The following is a 14284-nucleotide window of genomic DNA, read 5'->3' as shown; positions in this document are numbered from 1 at the left end:
GCGGTTTACTTTTCCCCAAATAATGCGTTTGCATCCACAAGGTCCATTGTGCAGTCACATCCACCATCTCTCATCTGTTGTTACATTCCTTCCCTTTCAGCTGTTTTGACCCTGCCCTTCTCTGACACGTGATCAGCCAGTGATCTCCTCCTTGTGTAATAAACTTCCAAAAACAAGGCTTCATACTCACCCCTCCACTCCTTTGTTCCCATTTCCTCCTACTTTTGGACCAACTTGTACATAATTTGAATCTCAATTTTCTCTCCAGTACTACAAGGCAGTACTACTGTAGTCTCATATTGGTTCACGAATTATCAAATAGAGTGACCACTATATTCGTCATGGGTATGTGAATGTCTGTCTGTCTGTCCGCAGCATAACTACCCGATGATATCATCCGATCTTGATGAAACTTGGGTGGGAGGTTGATATCATGATCCAGTTGTGTCCTGCCCAGAGTGGGCGTATTGGCCCATTGTGGGTGGTGCCACGCCCAAAAAAGATGTCTTTTTAGGGGGTAATCGAGTTCAAGCTACATCTTCTCCAAGGGGTTTGATGGAATCTGACAAGGGTTTCGGTATTTGGTTAGGCCAATGTCATGTGTCTAGCCCCACGGAGATCGATTTTTCATTTTCGCCCCAAGGTCACGAAATTTATAAAAGTCGATTTTTGATGGTTTTATTACATTGTTCGCTTCCTGATAGGGTGAAATGTCGTACATGATCTTATATTATCACATACATAATGAAATACAGTGGTACCTCGGCTTACGAGTTTAATCCGTTCCGTGACGGAGCTCGTAAGCCAAATCGCTCGTAAGTCAAAGCAAATTTTCCCATTCAAATGCATTGAAATGCTATTAATCCGTTCCAGCCTCAAAAAAAAAACACCAATTTTTTTTGTTAGGTGCTTTTAAATAACAAAAATGTACTTTATAAATAACAAATAATGTATAAACAAGCACGACCTCGTATATACTGTACATAATACAAGAGAATGTAAAGAAATAAACTGGTTTTATTAAGCAGAGGAGAAGAGCATGCCAGGTGAGGTGTGCGTGTTGTCGACTTGGCGAGGCAGTACGATCGTACTCCTTCTACGATATGTACGATTTTGAAGCAGAAGGAGTCCATAAAGGCTATAACGCCAGCCAAGGGCGTTACGATTATTTCAAAGCTCCGGACCTCTATCCATGAAGATATGGAGAAGTTGTTGTTTGTGTGGTTGAAGGAGAAGCAGCTCGCAGGAGATACCGTGACCGAGAGCATCATGTGTTTGAAAAGATTGAAACTCGGATATCGAGCACGGACCACGAGGTGTTTTTTCTTTTTTCTTAATCTCGGTTTCAGTGAACTTTTGCTCTGTGCTCACGTGTACTGTACCTGTACCTGTAATGGTACGTCAGAGGATGGCACCTGTTGTCATCATATTAAGTGCAAGATGTTCTGCATCGTAAGTTGGTACACCGTGGTCTTTCGGCGGTGTTTAAGCCGGCCGTCTTGGCTTCTGTCACCATTGGCATTGAGTCTTTCGATGTAGGTAGGTCGTTGTGTGCCGGTGCCTTGGCCGAATTCCTTCATTGCTGCATTGTTAGCTCACCTGGTTTTTTATACCACATCTTTGGTTATCGGACCAGCGAATGACGTCATCTCCAAAGTATGGCTTATTCTCACTTGTCTTGGACGATCTTCTACTTCTAGCCTTCCACCGTGCATTTGGTGTCCACTGTACTTACTGTACAGTGCCTGGTAAAATTGATGTAATGGGTTTTTGACCGTCAACGCCATGAACCGTCATGAACCGTCATGAACCGTCAACGCCATGAACCGCTAACACTCAAAAGCCCATTTATCGCGCCTTATAAAGCAAAACGCAAACCGAAAGCCATGCCTCTCAAGCGAGGCGTGCTTCCGTGGTCACGTGATCCACAGGTGTAGCTCATTATACCCGCACGCGCGACACGCTTTGGCGGTCACGTGACCAGCCACTCTGGAGGCGGGGATCCCCGCCGATGACGTCACCGGCTGGAGCAAGGAGATTCCTCGCTCATGTATTTCGACGATTGCGTGTTTTATATCCAAGCAGAGATGCTTTCACGGCAAGATAACCACGTGACCGGAACCGGAAGCCACAACCGGAAAATTCAAAAAAATAAATTTTTTGAGCTCGTACATCGGATCTCGGCTCGTATCCCAAAGCAACAAACCGCCCGAGCGACGGCTCGTATCCCGAAAAACTCGTACGTTGGGGCACTCGTAAGCCGAGGTACCACTGTACAAGTTTTCCAACAAATTTCAGAATCTTCGACCTTTGACCTTTGAAGGTCACAAAGGTCAAATTTTCAAAGTTGTCAGAATCGAAACCGAATTTTCGGTATTGTGTAGCTATCTAACCTCAAAACTGATTATACATTATTTTCGATCTCATTTCAAGGTCAGTAACCTTCGTTTTTTGTTTTTTTTGTATACTGAATCGAGGCTCATGAAGGAGCTAACATTTATTTCACAAACAAATCAACCAGACAAACAAAATATATAAAAAGAGGGAGCGGAAGACAAGATTGGGAGAGAAGGGGAAGCACACAAACACAACATTTGAGAGCAGGGAGATGTGTGGGAGGGAGAGGGCTTGGGGGGAGGAGGTGTGGGAATGGGGGGGGGGGGGGGGGGGAGAAGTATAAAACACAAGGACACCAAGGGCTTCCAGGACAGAAGTTTGTATTTCAAAAAAGTGGAATTGGGGTGAAATTAGCAGGGGTAGAAAAGATCAAGGTTTTGGATGGGGGAAGATAAAAGATGGTGGTGAACAGCTGTTTTAAAGACCTGGAGGGTGGAGTGGGATTGAAGAGAGTGAGGGAGTTTGTTCCAGAGGCAGGAGAAAAGAGGAATGAAGGAGTGAAGGTGAGCAGAGAGTCTTGATTTTGGCAGTTTAACCATAAGAGGGTTGCAGGCAGATCTTGTGCGACCTGTAGGAATATTTGGGGGACAGAGCCCAGAGAGAGCTGGGGGGGCAAGGCCAGAGAGGAGTCGGTAGAAGACGGAAAGACCACCAACCTGCCTGCGGTGAGTGAGTGAAAGGCCCTTGGAGTTAGCTTCATCGCGGGAGATTCCAATGATTCTGAACGCTTTGGTTTCAACAGCGTGAAGACGAGCTAGGTGTGAGGCAGGAGCACCAGCCCAGAGGGGAGAGCAGTATTCCATTGAGCTGTGGATGAAAGCCTTGTATGTGGTGAGGAGCTCAGGTGTGCCAAGGAAGGACTTCGCACGACGGAGGATGCCCAGTCGGCGACTGGCTTTAGAAGCCAGATTTGAAATGTGGTTTTCCCAGGAAAGATAATGGCAGATAGTGAGACCCAAAAGCTTGAGTGACAGAACTTCTTGAAGAGGATTATTCCGAAAGTGGATGGGAGGGTTGTCCAGTCGGTCTTTTCGGAGAGACATCGTAAGAGTGTGAGATTTGTCAGGATTGAAAGACATGTTCCGCTTGTTTGCCCAGTCTGTGATTTTGTCCAGGTCTGCAGAGAGTGAGGAGGCTGCAGACTGCCGATCTGAGGGATGAGGAATGGAGCGACAGAGAGTAGAGCCATCAGCAAAGAGATAGAGAGGATTTTCAAGAGAGTCAGAGAGATCATTGATGAAGACCAGAAAAAGCACAAGGCCCAGAACACTGCCTTGGGGAACTCCAGCCTAAACAGGAAGAGGAGATGAGAGAAATCCATTCAGGGCCACACGTTGACTACGACTAGAGAGGAAGTCCGCTAGCCATGCGTGGAGATTTCCATGGATACCAAAGGAGGAGAGTTTGGTGAGCAGAGCGGGGTGCCAGACCGTATCGAAGGCACGTGATATGTCAAGGGAGACGGCTCAAATTTCCTGTTTGGCATTGAGGACCTCCATCCATTGTTGAGAAAGCAGAAGCAGCATGTCCAGAGTAGAGTGACCAGGTCTGAAACCAAATTGATGATCAGAGATCAAGCCATTGGAGAAGAGGAAAGATTTCATATCTGAAGCAATGATTGATTCCATGACTTTGCTGATAATTGGGAGAAGGCTGATTGGTCTGTAGTTGCTAGGATCTGTTTTTGCACCTTTTTTGTGCAAAGCGGTGATGTTGGCTGATTTCCAAGCAGATGGCAGATGACCTTGAGCAAAAGAGTGGGTGAAGAGAACAGAGAGAGGGAGTGAAAGAGCGGAAGAACAGGATTTTAGGACCCGTGGGTCATTTCCATTTCCAGGCCAGCACCACACACAATTACGTACAGCTGGCTCTTTAAGGCCTGCGCACGCAGCGCATTGGGGCCCTTTGTAAATAGGCATGTACACCGCATGTCGGGGGCCGACACCTGCCACGTGGGCCCCCGACCCCCCAGTCCGGGCCTGTTTCGGTTATAGTCCGTCCTTTGTCATTGAATACCGCTTGCTCGTGAACCATCGTCGTCTCCTGACTTGTCCTCATTATCATCAGTTTATATCCTCATCAACTCATCAATAATTGGGTGCTGGTGTCTGTATGTGGTGCAAAGCATGACTACTCAGGCTTGTTTACATTATGCAGTCTGGTGTGGTGCGGTTCTCTCACCCCAATAATCTGTGCATTGCGTTGGGGAGAGAGACGACAGGATGGGGGTCGGGCACCAAACAGGCTGTGAAGTACTTGCATTGCACAAGAGGTCACCAGCTGGGAGACGACCACAAAAGTATCACTTTGTCACTTAGGCAGGAATTTCACAAATACCCACAGCTCAAGTAACTTGAGGTACAGGCTGGTCCGGCGAGCGCCAATCAATCGAATAACGGCAGTACTCACCACATCGGCAACTGCCATAAGGCGCAGCAACGACTCGCAGCAAGCTTTAAGGCCAGCAGGCGGGAAGCTTGAGATGATCGCACGGAGAAGTCCCAGGGCATGAAGCAAGTCCCGTATTTCACCAGGCCCTGTGCAAGTGATGCATACGTATAAAACACACAAATATAAACACAGCCACACACACAAAACCTTTAATTTCTCCAAGTTAAGTTAATACAATTCTCATCATCATCAGAAGTCATCCATAGATAGAAAGGATGAAACATCATCCTTGCCATACCTCATTAGGTGAGGTCTCTGCTCATTTTTTAAGAATTGCACAATAGTATATATTACCTACACCCACCAGAGATTGACAGACGTTATGTTTTCACCCCTGTCTGCTTGTCTGTCTGTTTGCCTGGTTGTTTGTGTGCAGGATATCTCAAAAAGTCGTGGACGGATTCGGATGAGATTTGGTGGACAGGAATATGCATCATTTGGGGTTAGCGAGCGTTTTCCCCATCTTTTTAAAATTCTACCTTCTTTACTTTTTATCTTGGCAGAGAGCCTCAAAGCCAAAGTGCAGACATGCAAGCACAAGCACCCTCATTTGCATATGGCACCAAAACCTCATTCAAATCTGCGTGCCATTATCCAACTGTCACCACCTCAAACACTCTACCTTAACCACAATTTACCTACCACCAGACTACAACAACCTCCATGCTACAATACCAAAACTACCAATAACAAAACACACCAGCTGGTGCGTACTCAACAGTACCACTCGACTGATCCCGATGAAGTATCCGAGTATGCATCGTGAGCGCGAACCCCGATTCGACAAGCCACGTCGCCCCCAGGTAAACGGTATCAGACGGAGGACCTTGAAAGATCTGGTCGACGAATTGGCATTCGTGGTTGATTAGTTATCTGAGACCGGCGGCCTCAGGACTAGTAGTTGGGAGAAGCCCGAGAAGGCCCCTCGTGGTAAACCCCAAACCCAACGTCCGTAACAATATATTCATCAATTTAAAAGAAGGTCTATTCCCAGATATTTGCTCAATAAAAGCTGTTGATTCCTGAAGTCGTGGCTCATCAGTCGTTACCACTATAGGTGAGAGAATCCTTCATTTGCTGGATCTGCCTTTACTTGTGAGGGCTCTTACCGAATGCGATCAAGTGCAGCAGCTCAGAAGAGGGGCGAGTAGCAAGCAGGGTTCACAAGACCTGAAGTATCACTATTGCTACTCTGATACAAAATAATTACAAGAGTGGGTCTGGTGGAAAACAACTACACTTGGCATTCTTGGATAAAGTTAGTTTATTACAAGCTTGCATTGAACGACATGTATTATGTGAAAAGGTTGTGTCTGTTTGACTGACTGACTGACACACACACACACACACACACACACACACACACACACACACACACACACACACACACACACACACACACACACACACACACACACACACACACACACACACACACACACACACACACACACACACACACACACACACACACACACACACACTACTTACCACGGTTCTGCTCCAACTGCTTTGTACAGAATGAGGCAGTGTTGGGGGCAGCAGGATGATGTGGCGGAGCGTCATCTCCTAACATGAACTCGCTGCCTCTGAGTACAGAACCCACTGCCTGCTGTGCCGATTTCCGCACCTACACATGGTGTGCGGCGGGTGCATTCACATTACAAAATATATTCTTGGCTCGTCTTGTCTTTACACAAAATCAAACAACAAGCACAATGTGAAAGAACAAATCATTTTACCTTAGGCCTGGCATCAAGGCTGAAAGACAGCAATCCATGGAAAGCGTGCAGAGTCGAAAGTTCGGTCCACACATTTAGCTCCTGTCTCTTCAGCAGAATTCCAAGGCAGGATATAATCTGAAGATGCAGTTACAGTTTTACAACTGCCAATCTTTGTAGATGAAAACTCTACCAACAGCAATATTAAAGATAAAAAAACAAGACCGAAAGTCTAACAGCGGCATCGCCGTACTCGCTGCAACGCACAGCTGTCCGTGTGTAAAAACACATGACAGGTTGAACCGCTTCGACGACAGGTTCGGCCTGTACTATTTTACTGCTACTTTAAAATATAGAAGATGATATATTTTAACCTCCAGTAACTTTGCAGTCACTACGAAGTGATTAGAGTTATGATTAGAGTTACCAAAACACTAACGTTACGTTATCATTATTACGAAAATGGTATTAATACCGAGGCTAATTTCTTACTTTTGCGTCATTTGTAACGTACACCACTTATCATTGATTCATGAACCATACACCACTTCAATCTAGAAACTTTGCAATAACGACAAATGGATTACAGTATTACGATTATATTTACTACATTATTAGTATGTGTGCGTTCGCATGATAATGTAAAGCGCCATGAGGGTCGTTTACTCTGCTTGATGGGGCTATATAAGACTCCTTTATTATTATTATTAGTATTAATGCTATTATTATTATTACGAAAACAACACTACTGTATGAAGAAACCTGGGCTAATTTGTTCGAAGTGGCCTGAGAGTGAGGCATGAAGGCATGAAGCCTAAGGCCTATATGTACTGTGTCATTGGAAGACCCGTGACATCAATGCTTTTGATATTTGATGATGATTTTAACAATCGGTTTGTTTGTTTTTCACACTGAATGAAAAACGTAAACGTAGAGCATGGCGATTGCAATACACGACGGGTTCGACGATATGTTCGGCCTGAACGGCACAGGAATCAAAATGGCAGATTGTGGAGTCAGCCGTTGTACGCCGTAATGACATCACGCATAATGACATCATCCTGTCATGTGACCAGATCCTCAGCTCTGATTGGTATACGTTTGAGGGGACATACGGACAGACAAACACTGTTCTAGACGGCTTTGCCCCATGGGCTATGCCGTAGAAAAGCCAATCCAACTCACCAATAAAATATTTTAAAATTTCGAGCAAAGCTCATCCCATTGAACACTATTCTTTAACTTCCGACAAGCCTGGGGTGTTTAATCAAAGCGAGACTGAAGGAAGCAACAACACTGCATTTTTTTTTTAACCTTTAAAATGCTCAGAGGCAGGGGGAGGAAACGGTGCAAATTGCTGAGACTCATGGAAGCATGATCTAGAGAGGCTGGATGATGTGCAGTTTGCATTTAGCTACGAGAGCACAAATGGCAGTAACAGTGACGAGTCAAATCTGTCTGCAGTGATAAAGCAACAAGCCCTGTGCTTCAGTTTACTGTTGCAAGATGCCAACAAATCTCAGGCCTTGGGACACTAATGAGTAATGAGTCAGGAAGTATCAGTTATGACACATGGTCTCTTTCCCAGAATAGCAGCTCGATTCCATGGCAGTTTACACTGAAGATTTTATTTTCATTTAGCTTATTTCACACCCATCCTGCTAGTGCTGGCTTGCTTTGTAAAGTCTGCAAAGTAGTCGACATCATACAAACAATCATATAACAATTACTCAATGCAATCTCCAGCACAAATATTCAAGAGCTTTGATCGAATGTGTGTGTTCAACCACTGAGTGAATTTTGAAATTATCCGCACGTAGCCGGAACTTCAACATTTGGTCGCGCGGTTCAAAACCGCAAAATGTGACCGAATGGCATTAAAGTAACGCATGTTCTCTTGTACCAATTTCAGTTTGTCAGGACAACGAGCACAAGGTGGAACTAAGCTGTCTCACACCAGTCTCAGTGTTGGGTGCAACAGTCAGCCACCATTGGTGTATTGTAGGCGGCTGGCTTTGTAAGCCAAATTGGTGATATGATTTGCCAAAGGCAGGTGAGGCCCAGGAGCTCCAAAGACAATACCTCTCCCAGAGATTGACCACAGAAATAAATTGGGGGTTTGCTAGGCGGTCCTTATGGAGGGACAAAGTGAGAATACGAGTATTTCCTATATAAAAATATACACTTCAGGTAAACGCCCAGTTGCATATTTTCTCAACTTCGGCAGAATGGAATGTTGCCACAGAATAACTGGGGGAAGGAGGTAGGAGAGCAGCAACTAACCTGCAAATAATGGAATAAGGAAAGGGATATACAGTAAGTTCTCCTCCAATGTTGCTTCACTACAACATCGCTAACCAATCAGGGAACACTTCTCTAACAACTTCAGCACGTTTCCATATGTCGTCGGTTTCCGTCAGTGCGCCACATTTTTCGACTTTCCTCCCTCCCGTACAGAATTAGGAACGACAGTACTTGCATCAGCAGAACAGCACTCAAGGTGGTTGGTACAGCATAGAGTACATACTGTACATGCAAGGATGTAAAGCAGCAAGAGGTGGAAGAACCACATTCCCTACCGACGCCATCTTGGTCTTCGTTCAGCTTCCACCCAGTGACCTTGCGCCCTTTTTTGTGAAGTGAATTTCTGTTATTGAAGTGAACATCACGACATCGAGGCATTAGGGCAGGTGGATTCTGCTCCATCATCCTCTTCCTCACAATATCGCACACCCCACCATTTTCCCCTCACACTCCACCTCCGCAAGCTCCACCCACGGCCATCGTCGGTGAGTACAGTACTGCAGTCGACTTTACGTTTACTTTTTCGTTGTTTGTATAATGCTTTTATTTATTTATTTTGTTTCTTTGGGATATTATTTTATGATTATGACGAGCAGAAGTACCCGGCATTGCCGGGCGGGGGAGGGGAGGGGAACGGGGGGAGAGCGAGCCCCTTGGTAAAGCGAGCGATTTTTTTTTTCATAGCGTCATAGCGTTCATAGCGTTTCATAGCGTCATAGCGATTTTTAAAAAATAGCGTCATAGCGTCATATCGTTCATAGCGTTTCATAGCGTCATAGCGATTTTTTTTTTCATAGCGTCATAGCGATTTTTTTTTTCATAGCGTCATAGCGTTCATAGCGTCATAGCGATTTTTTTTTTCATAGCGTCATATCGTTCATAGCGTTTCATAGCGTCATAGCGATTTTTAAAAAATAGCGTCATAGCGTCATATCGTTCATAGCGTTTCATAGCGTCATAGCGATTTTTTTTTTCATAGCGTCATAGCGATTTTTTTTTTCATAGCGTCATAGCGTTCATAGCGTCATAGCGATTTTTTTTTTCATAGCGTCATAGCGTCATATCGTTCATAGCGTTTCATAGCGTCATAGCGTTCATAGCGTCATAGCGATTTTTTTTTTCATAGCGTCATAGCGTTCATAGCGTTCATAGCGTCATAGCGATTTTTTTTTTCATAGCGTCATAGCGTCATATCGTTCATAGCGTTTCATAGCGTCATAGCGTTCATAGCGTCATAGCGATTTTTTTTTTCATAGCGTCATCGTGTTAAATATAAATGTATAAAATATGCTTTTTGGACTAATTAAAGGTGTTTTTTCGTGCAAAATCATTTCAAATCAGGACACATTAAATGTTATATACATTAATTTAAATGGGAAATTTACTGACTTAAAATCGCCAGTGAAAACAAAATGTCGGTCAACACACGTGCACAAATGTGCAACTTTTGAGAAAGGTTTTTATGTTGAAAAATCATCAAATTAAAAATACAGATGAGATTGCCAAAAAGAACCACATTTTCTCAACTGCCATTTATTATTTTATTTTATTTTTGTTGGAGTTCTCCTTATGGCAGAATACACTGCCCAAGGGAACTGGGGAGGATCGTATGTGCAGAGAATTGAGAAAATTGAATTTTATTTAGACTTTTCGAATCAAGCCTGTGAAGAATCGCACGCACACAAAATCAGGCGATTTAGTGAATATTTTTTTGTAATTTGACCTCATCTTGACATTTTCGTTAATTTATGATATTCTGGATGTTTTTCATTGTCAGATTCAGTTTTCAGTTCCAAGTCACCAATTCCGTGAAACCCATACCTTTCCCACAATCGTGGAAATTCACTATCTCCATTGACGTACATCAAGAACAGGACTACTCTCAAAATGCAACCATGCAGGACACCAACCTCTAGAGTCTAGATGTAGAGCATTGGAAAGAACTCCACCCAAAGGTGCTAGCAAGCACAGAGGAAATCTGATAAGTCAATCTAGGAAGGAACGCTGGATGCCGTTAGCTGAGAGTTTAAAAATCAAGGTAGGTTACCAGAAGGAGTCAAATGCACCAGAAAAGTCCAGCAAAATAACTGTTGATATCCAGAAATGAAGAGTTACTGGACCAGTTGGTGACTGGTTAAATATACCTAGTGACTGGTCAATCTGACTGGTTAAACTACAAGTAACAAAAATCAGCAGTTATGAAATATACCACTAACCCAACGGAGGGAAGAGCTGCTTCCACTGTTTCCTGTTGCCGTTGCCATGATGTCCAGAAAGACTTGGACAACATCTGCCATCTTCTTCTTCAAAACAGGCACTGGAACTCTACATCATGAAACACAAGTTAGCATCACGTTTTCACCGATTAATACGCACGTCGCGAGAACAGTCCAAGTCCAAGAAATGCCGCTTACCTCTTGATAACTAGATTAAGTAGGAATGCAACTGCTGCACGAGAATCCTCCTTCTCTATAGTCTCCAATGCAGTCATCTGCAGAACGTCAAAATCCAGTAAAAATAATTCTGGCACATGCATATTACAAGAACCGAACTATGTTGGAACAGTTTTGCCTTTTATCATCACAAACACTGATGCAAGACTTGTATTCTCAACATTATGGTTTTGGATCCAAAATATAAATTCTGTTTGACTATTTAAAGGAAAAAGAACAAGAGGAACGAATGAGGATAATGGAAAGTATGAGGAGAATGAGGAGAAGGAGGAGGAAGAGGGGGGGGGGTGGAGAGATGGAGGAGGAGGAGAAGGGGGTTAGGAGAGGAAGTGAAGGGTGAGGAGGAAGAGGAGAGTGAGGAAGAAGGGGAGGAAGGTGGGGGGAGGAGAGAGAAAGAGACAGAGGAGGAGGATAAGGAAAACAACAAAGAGAAGAAGAAGAGCCAGGAGAAGAAGAAAAGGAAAAAGAAAAAGAAGGAGAATGAGGAGGAGACTAGCAAATGAATATGAACTGAATAAAAACAAGCATTCTGAGTATTGCGCTGCAATACATGTCCCCTACCGGCAGTCTGTCGTCCGGAAAACTGTTGGGGAAATTACCAAAGTTCAAAGTGCCATAACTTTGTCAAAAATGATCGAAACGTCGTGAAGTTCGAACTTGATCTGTAACTTATCATAAGGAAACCATGTGCCAAGTTTGAAATCATGAGCATTAAGAGTTTAGAAAAAAAAAAGTCCGGAAAACTGTTCTTTGCATGACGGACTGACAGACGGACAGACTGAGGGACGGAGTGCAAACCTATAGTCCCCTCCGGTGTACACCGGTAGGGGACTAATAATGAAGAAACATTTCATCAGCATTTCACAACAATTTTCACTCACAAGAGCAGCAAAGTATTCGGTCTCGGTTTCCTGTCCATGACGTGATCTGATCACCTCTGTGATCGCCGCCAACACAGCACAGATCTAGAATATGAATACAAACAATTGTTTTTAACAAATTCTTGACAACATCAAGCCAAATCCCCACAACAAGACGGGCAAGCCTTCAACGAATAATTGAATAATAAATCTTTATTGTCCCATATTCAGGGAAATTATTCTTTGGTGACACCATAAGTTGACCATCATTAAAACATAAAACACAAAGGGAATAAGAAAACAATATAAAAAGATATAAAATATAAAATATGGAAGATTGACTAAACAGCAAAATGTCAAGGAATTTGAATTTAGCATTTGAATTGCACATGCAATTTGAAATAAGGGATGCACTTACATGTCGTTTCAAGCAAAGTAATTCACATGAAAGTTAACTTGTGTTTGAGTTAAATACCTTGTAAATTACGTTTTTCTCCAAACAAAGTTTGTATTTGAACAGCAACACGAAAATTAGTTTTTACAATGCAATGATCAGGTTTTTCATTCATTACCTTCGGCAAATATGTTTTCACCACTGTCTGTTTGCTTGTGTACAGGATATCTCGAAAATTTGTGGATGGATTCGGACGCAATTTGGTTGAGAGGTTGGGTGTGTGCCAAGGACGAAATTACGAGATTTTGGTGAATATCCAGATCCGGATACTGAAGTATTTTGAGAGACACCATTGCGAGATATGGCCCAAAACTACATATAATTATATATAACACGATATCTTAAAAGGTTGTGGACAGATTCGGACCAAACTTATTGGACAGGTTGGGTTTGTGACAAAGACCAATTGATTTGATTTTGGTGAAGATTGGAATCCGGATCCGGATAAAAGATTTTTTTGAATTATCAAAGCGATTCTTCACCATCGAGTGATAGGACCAAAAACTACATGGAGTACAGCATATTTCAAAAGGTTGGGGACAGATTATGACAAAACTAGGTGGATCGAGTTGATTAGGCGACAAGAACAAGCCGATTTGATTTTGGTTCAGGTCTGGATCCAGATCCGGCCTATCAGTGGGATACAAAACATAAACTGTTCAGTCTGGCGGAGGTATGCGCTCTACCGAGTGCCGTTCTAGTTTTTAAGATATGGAAACGTTTTGCACTCAGTGCGTATTTGGCAATTGTAAAGCCAGGGACCCTTTGTCCAAGAGTGGAGGGATGGGTTAAATAGGGTAGGACACTGGTTCAAACACAAGTCTTTCCCTAAAAAAACATAATCAATTAGTTTCTCAGCATCACATGCTGGTCTAGAACGCAAGACAGACTCCAGCAGGTACGCAACTGAACGACATCTACTTTCTCATCAGCCTTTCAGTTTAGTAATGATTCAGGCTGTAAAACATCTGCGTCATTGGTTAATGATGCCAAACACACAACTTAGCAAATAAAGAAGAGAAAAGGGGGAAGTTTCTTGTGAGGGTAGAACCCACAAGATCAATAAGGAAATTAATTTGCAGAAGATAAGTCACATACCCAGATCTGGGGGTTTGGTTGTATTTTAAATTTAATGTCCCTGACCAGCAAGTAGTGTTAAGAGACCTAAGTCTGACAATTTCATCAGGTGTCACTAGCCTAAAGCTAGTGGTCTGGAAGTTTGCGCTATCTTGGTAAAACATACCATCAACTAACCCTATCATGGAATTCTTTGAATAGTACAAAAACAAAACCATTTGTAACACAGCAGCTGCAATCAAATTTACTGACATTGGTACACTATGCACATCAGTCAATAATGTACATAAACATATCCATTAAAAGCATGAGCCCAGCAGACTCGCTACTTTCAAAGTTAAAGTGGCCCGGCAAAAGAGAGAGCATCGGGTGATACAATTTTGCATACTGGAACGGGAGGGCAAACTCAGAGAAACAGTTTTGCATCGCAAAGATGTTTTGAATCTTTCCCCATCCTGATGGGAGAATTTGTGGAAACATATTTGAAATATATATTTTCAATTTGATGAGACAAAGACACCATGGAAAGTGGTTTAATTTCATAACCTAGACTGGTTTTGAATGGTT

General features: G+C 43.2%; 1 protein-coding gene across 1 annotated transcript in view; it reads right to left on the bottom strand.

Annotated features, from left to right (window-relative positions):
- RRP12 (ribosomal RNA processing 12 homolog) overlaps window positions 1-14284 on the bottom strand; it is a 58410-nt gene that overhangs the window by 34895 nt on the left and 9231 nt on the right. The window contains exons 3-9 of the mRNA XM_078776103.1: window positions 12208-12291; window positions 11288-11364; window positions 11090-11198; window positions 6591-6707; window positions 6340-6478; window positions 4807-4934; window positions 4579-4677 (exon numbers count right to left, since the gene is read on the bottom strand). Of these exons, the coding sequence (XP_078632229.1) occupies window positions 4579-4677; window positions 4807-4934; window positions 6340-6478; window positions 6591-6707; window positions 11090-11198; window positions 11288-11364; window positions 12208-12291 (753 nt within the window). The remainder of the gene's footprint in view (window positions 1-4578; window positions 4678-4806; window positions 4935-6339; window positions 6479-6590; window positions 6708-11089; window positions 11199-11287; window positions 11365-12207; window positions 12292-14284) is intronic.

The sequence above is a fragment of the Myxine glutinosa genome, chromosome 4, assembly GCF_964187855.1.
Source record: "Myxine glutinosa chromosome 4, kmMyxGlut1.1, whole genome shotgun sequence".
Classification (NCBI taxonomy): Eukaryota; Metazoa; Chordata; class Myxini; order Myxiniformes; family Myxinidae; genus Myxine; species Myxine glutinosa.
This window is presented reverse-complemented; position numbering and strand designations above follow the sequence as displayed.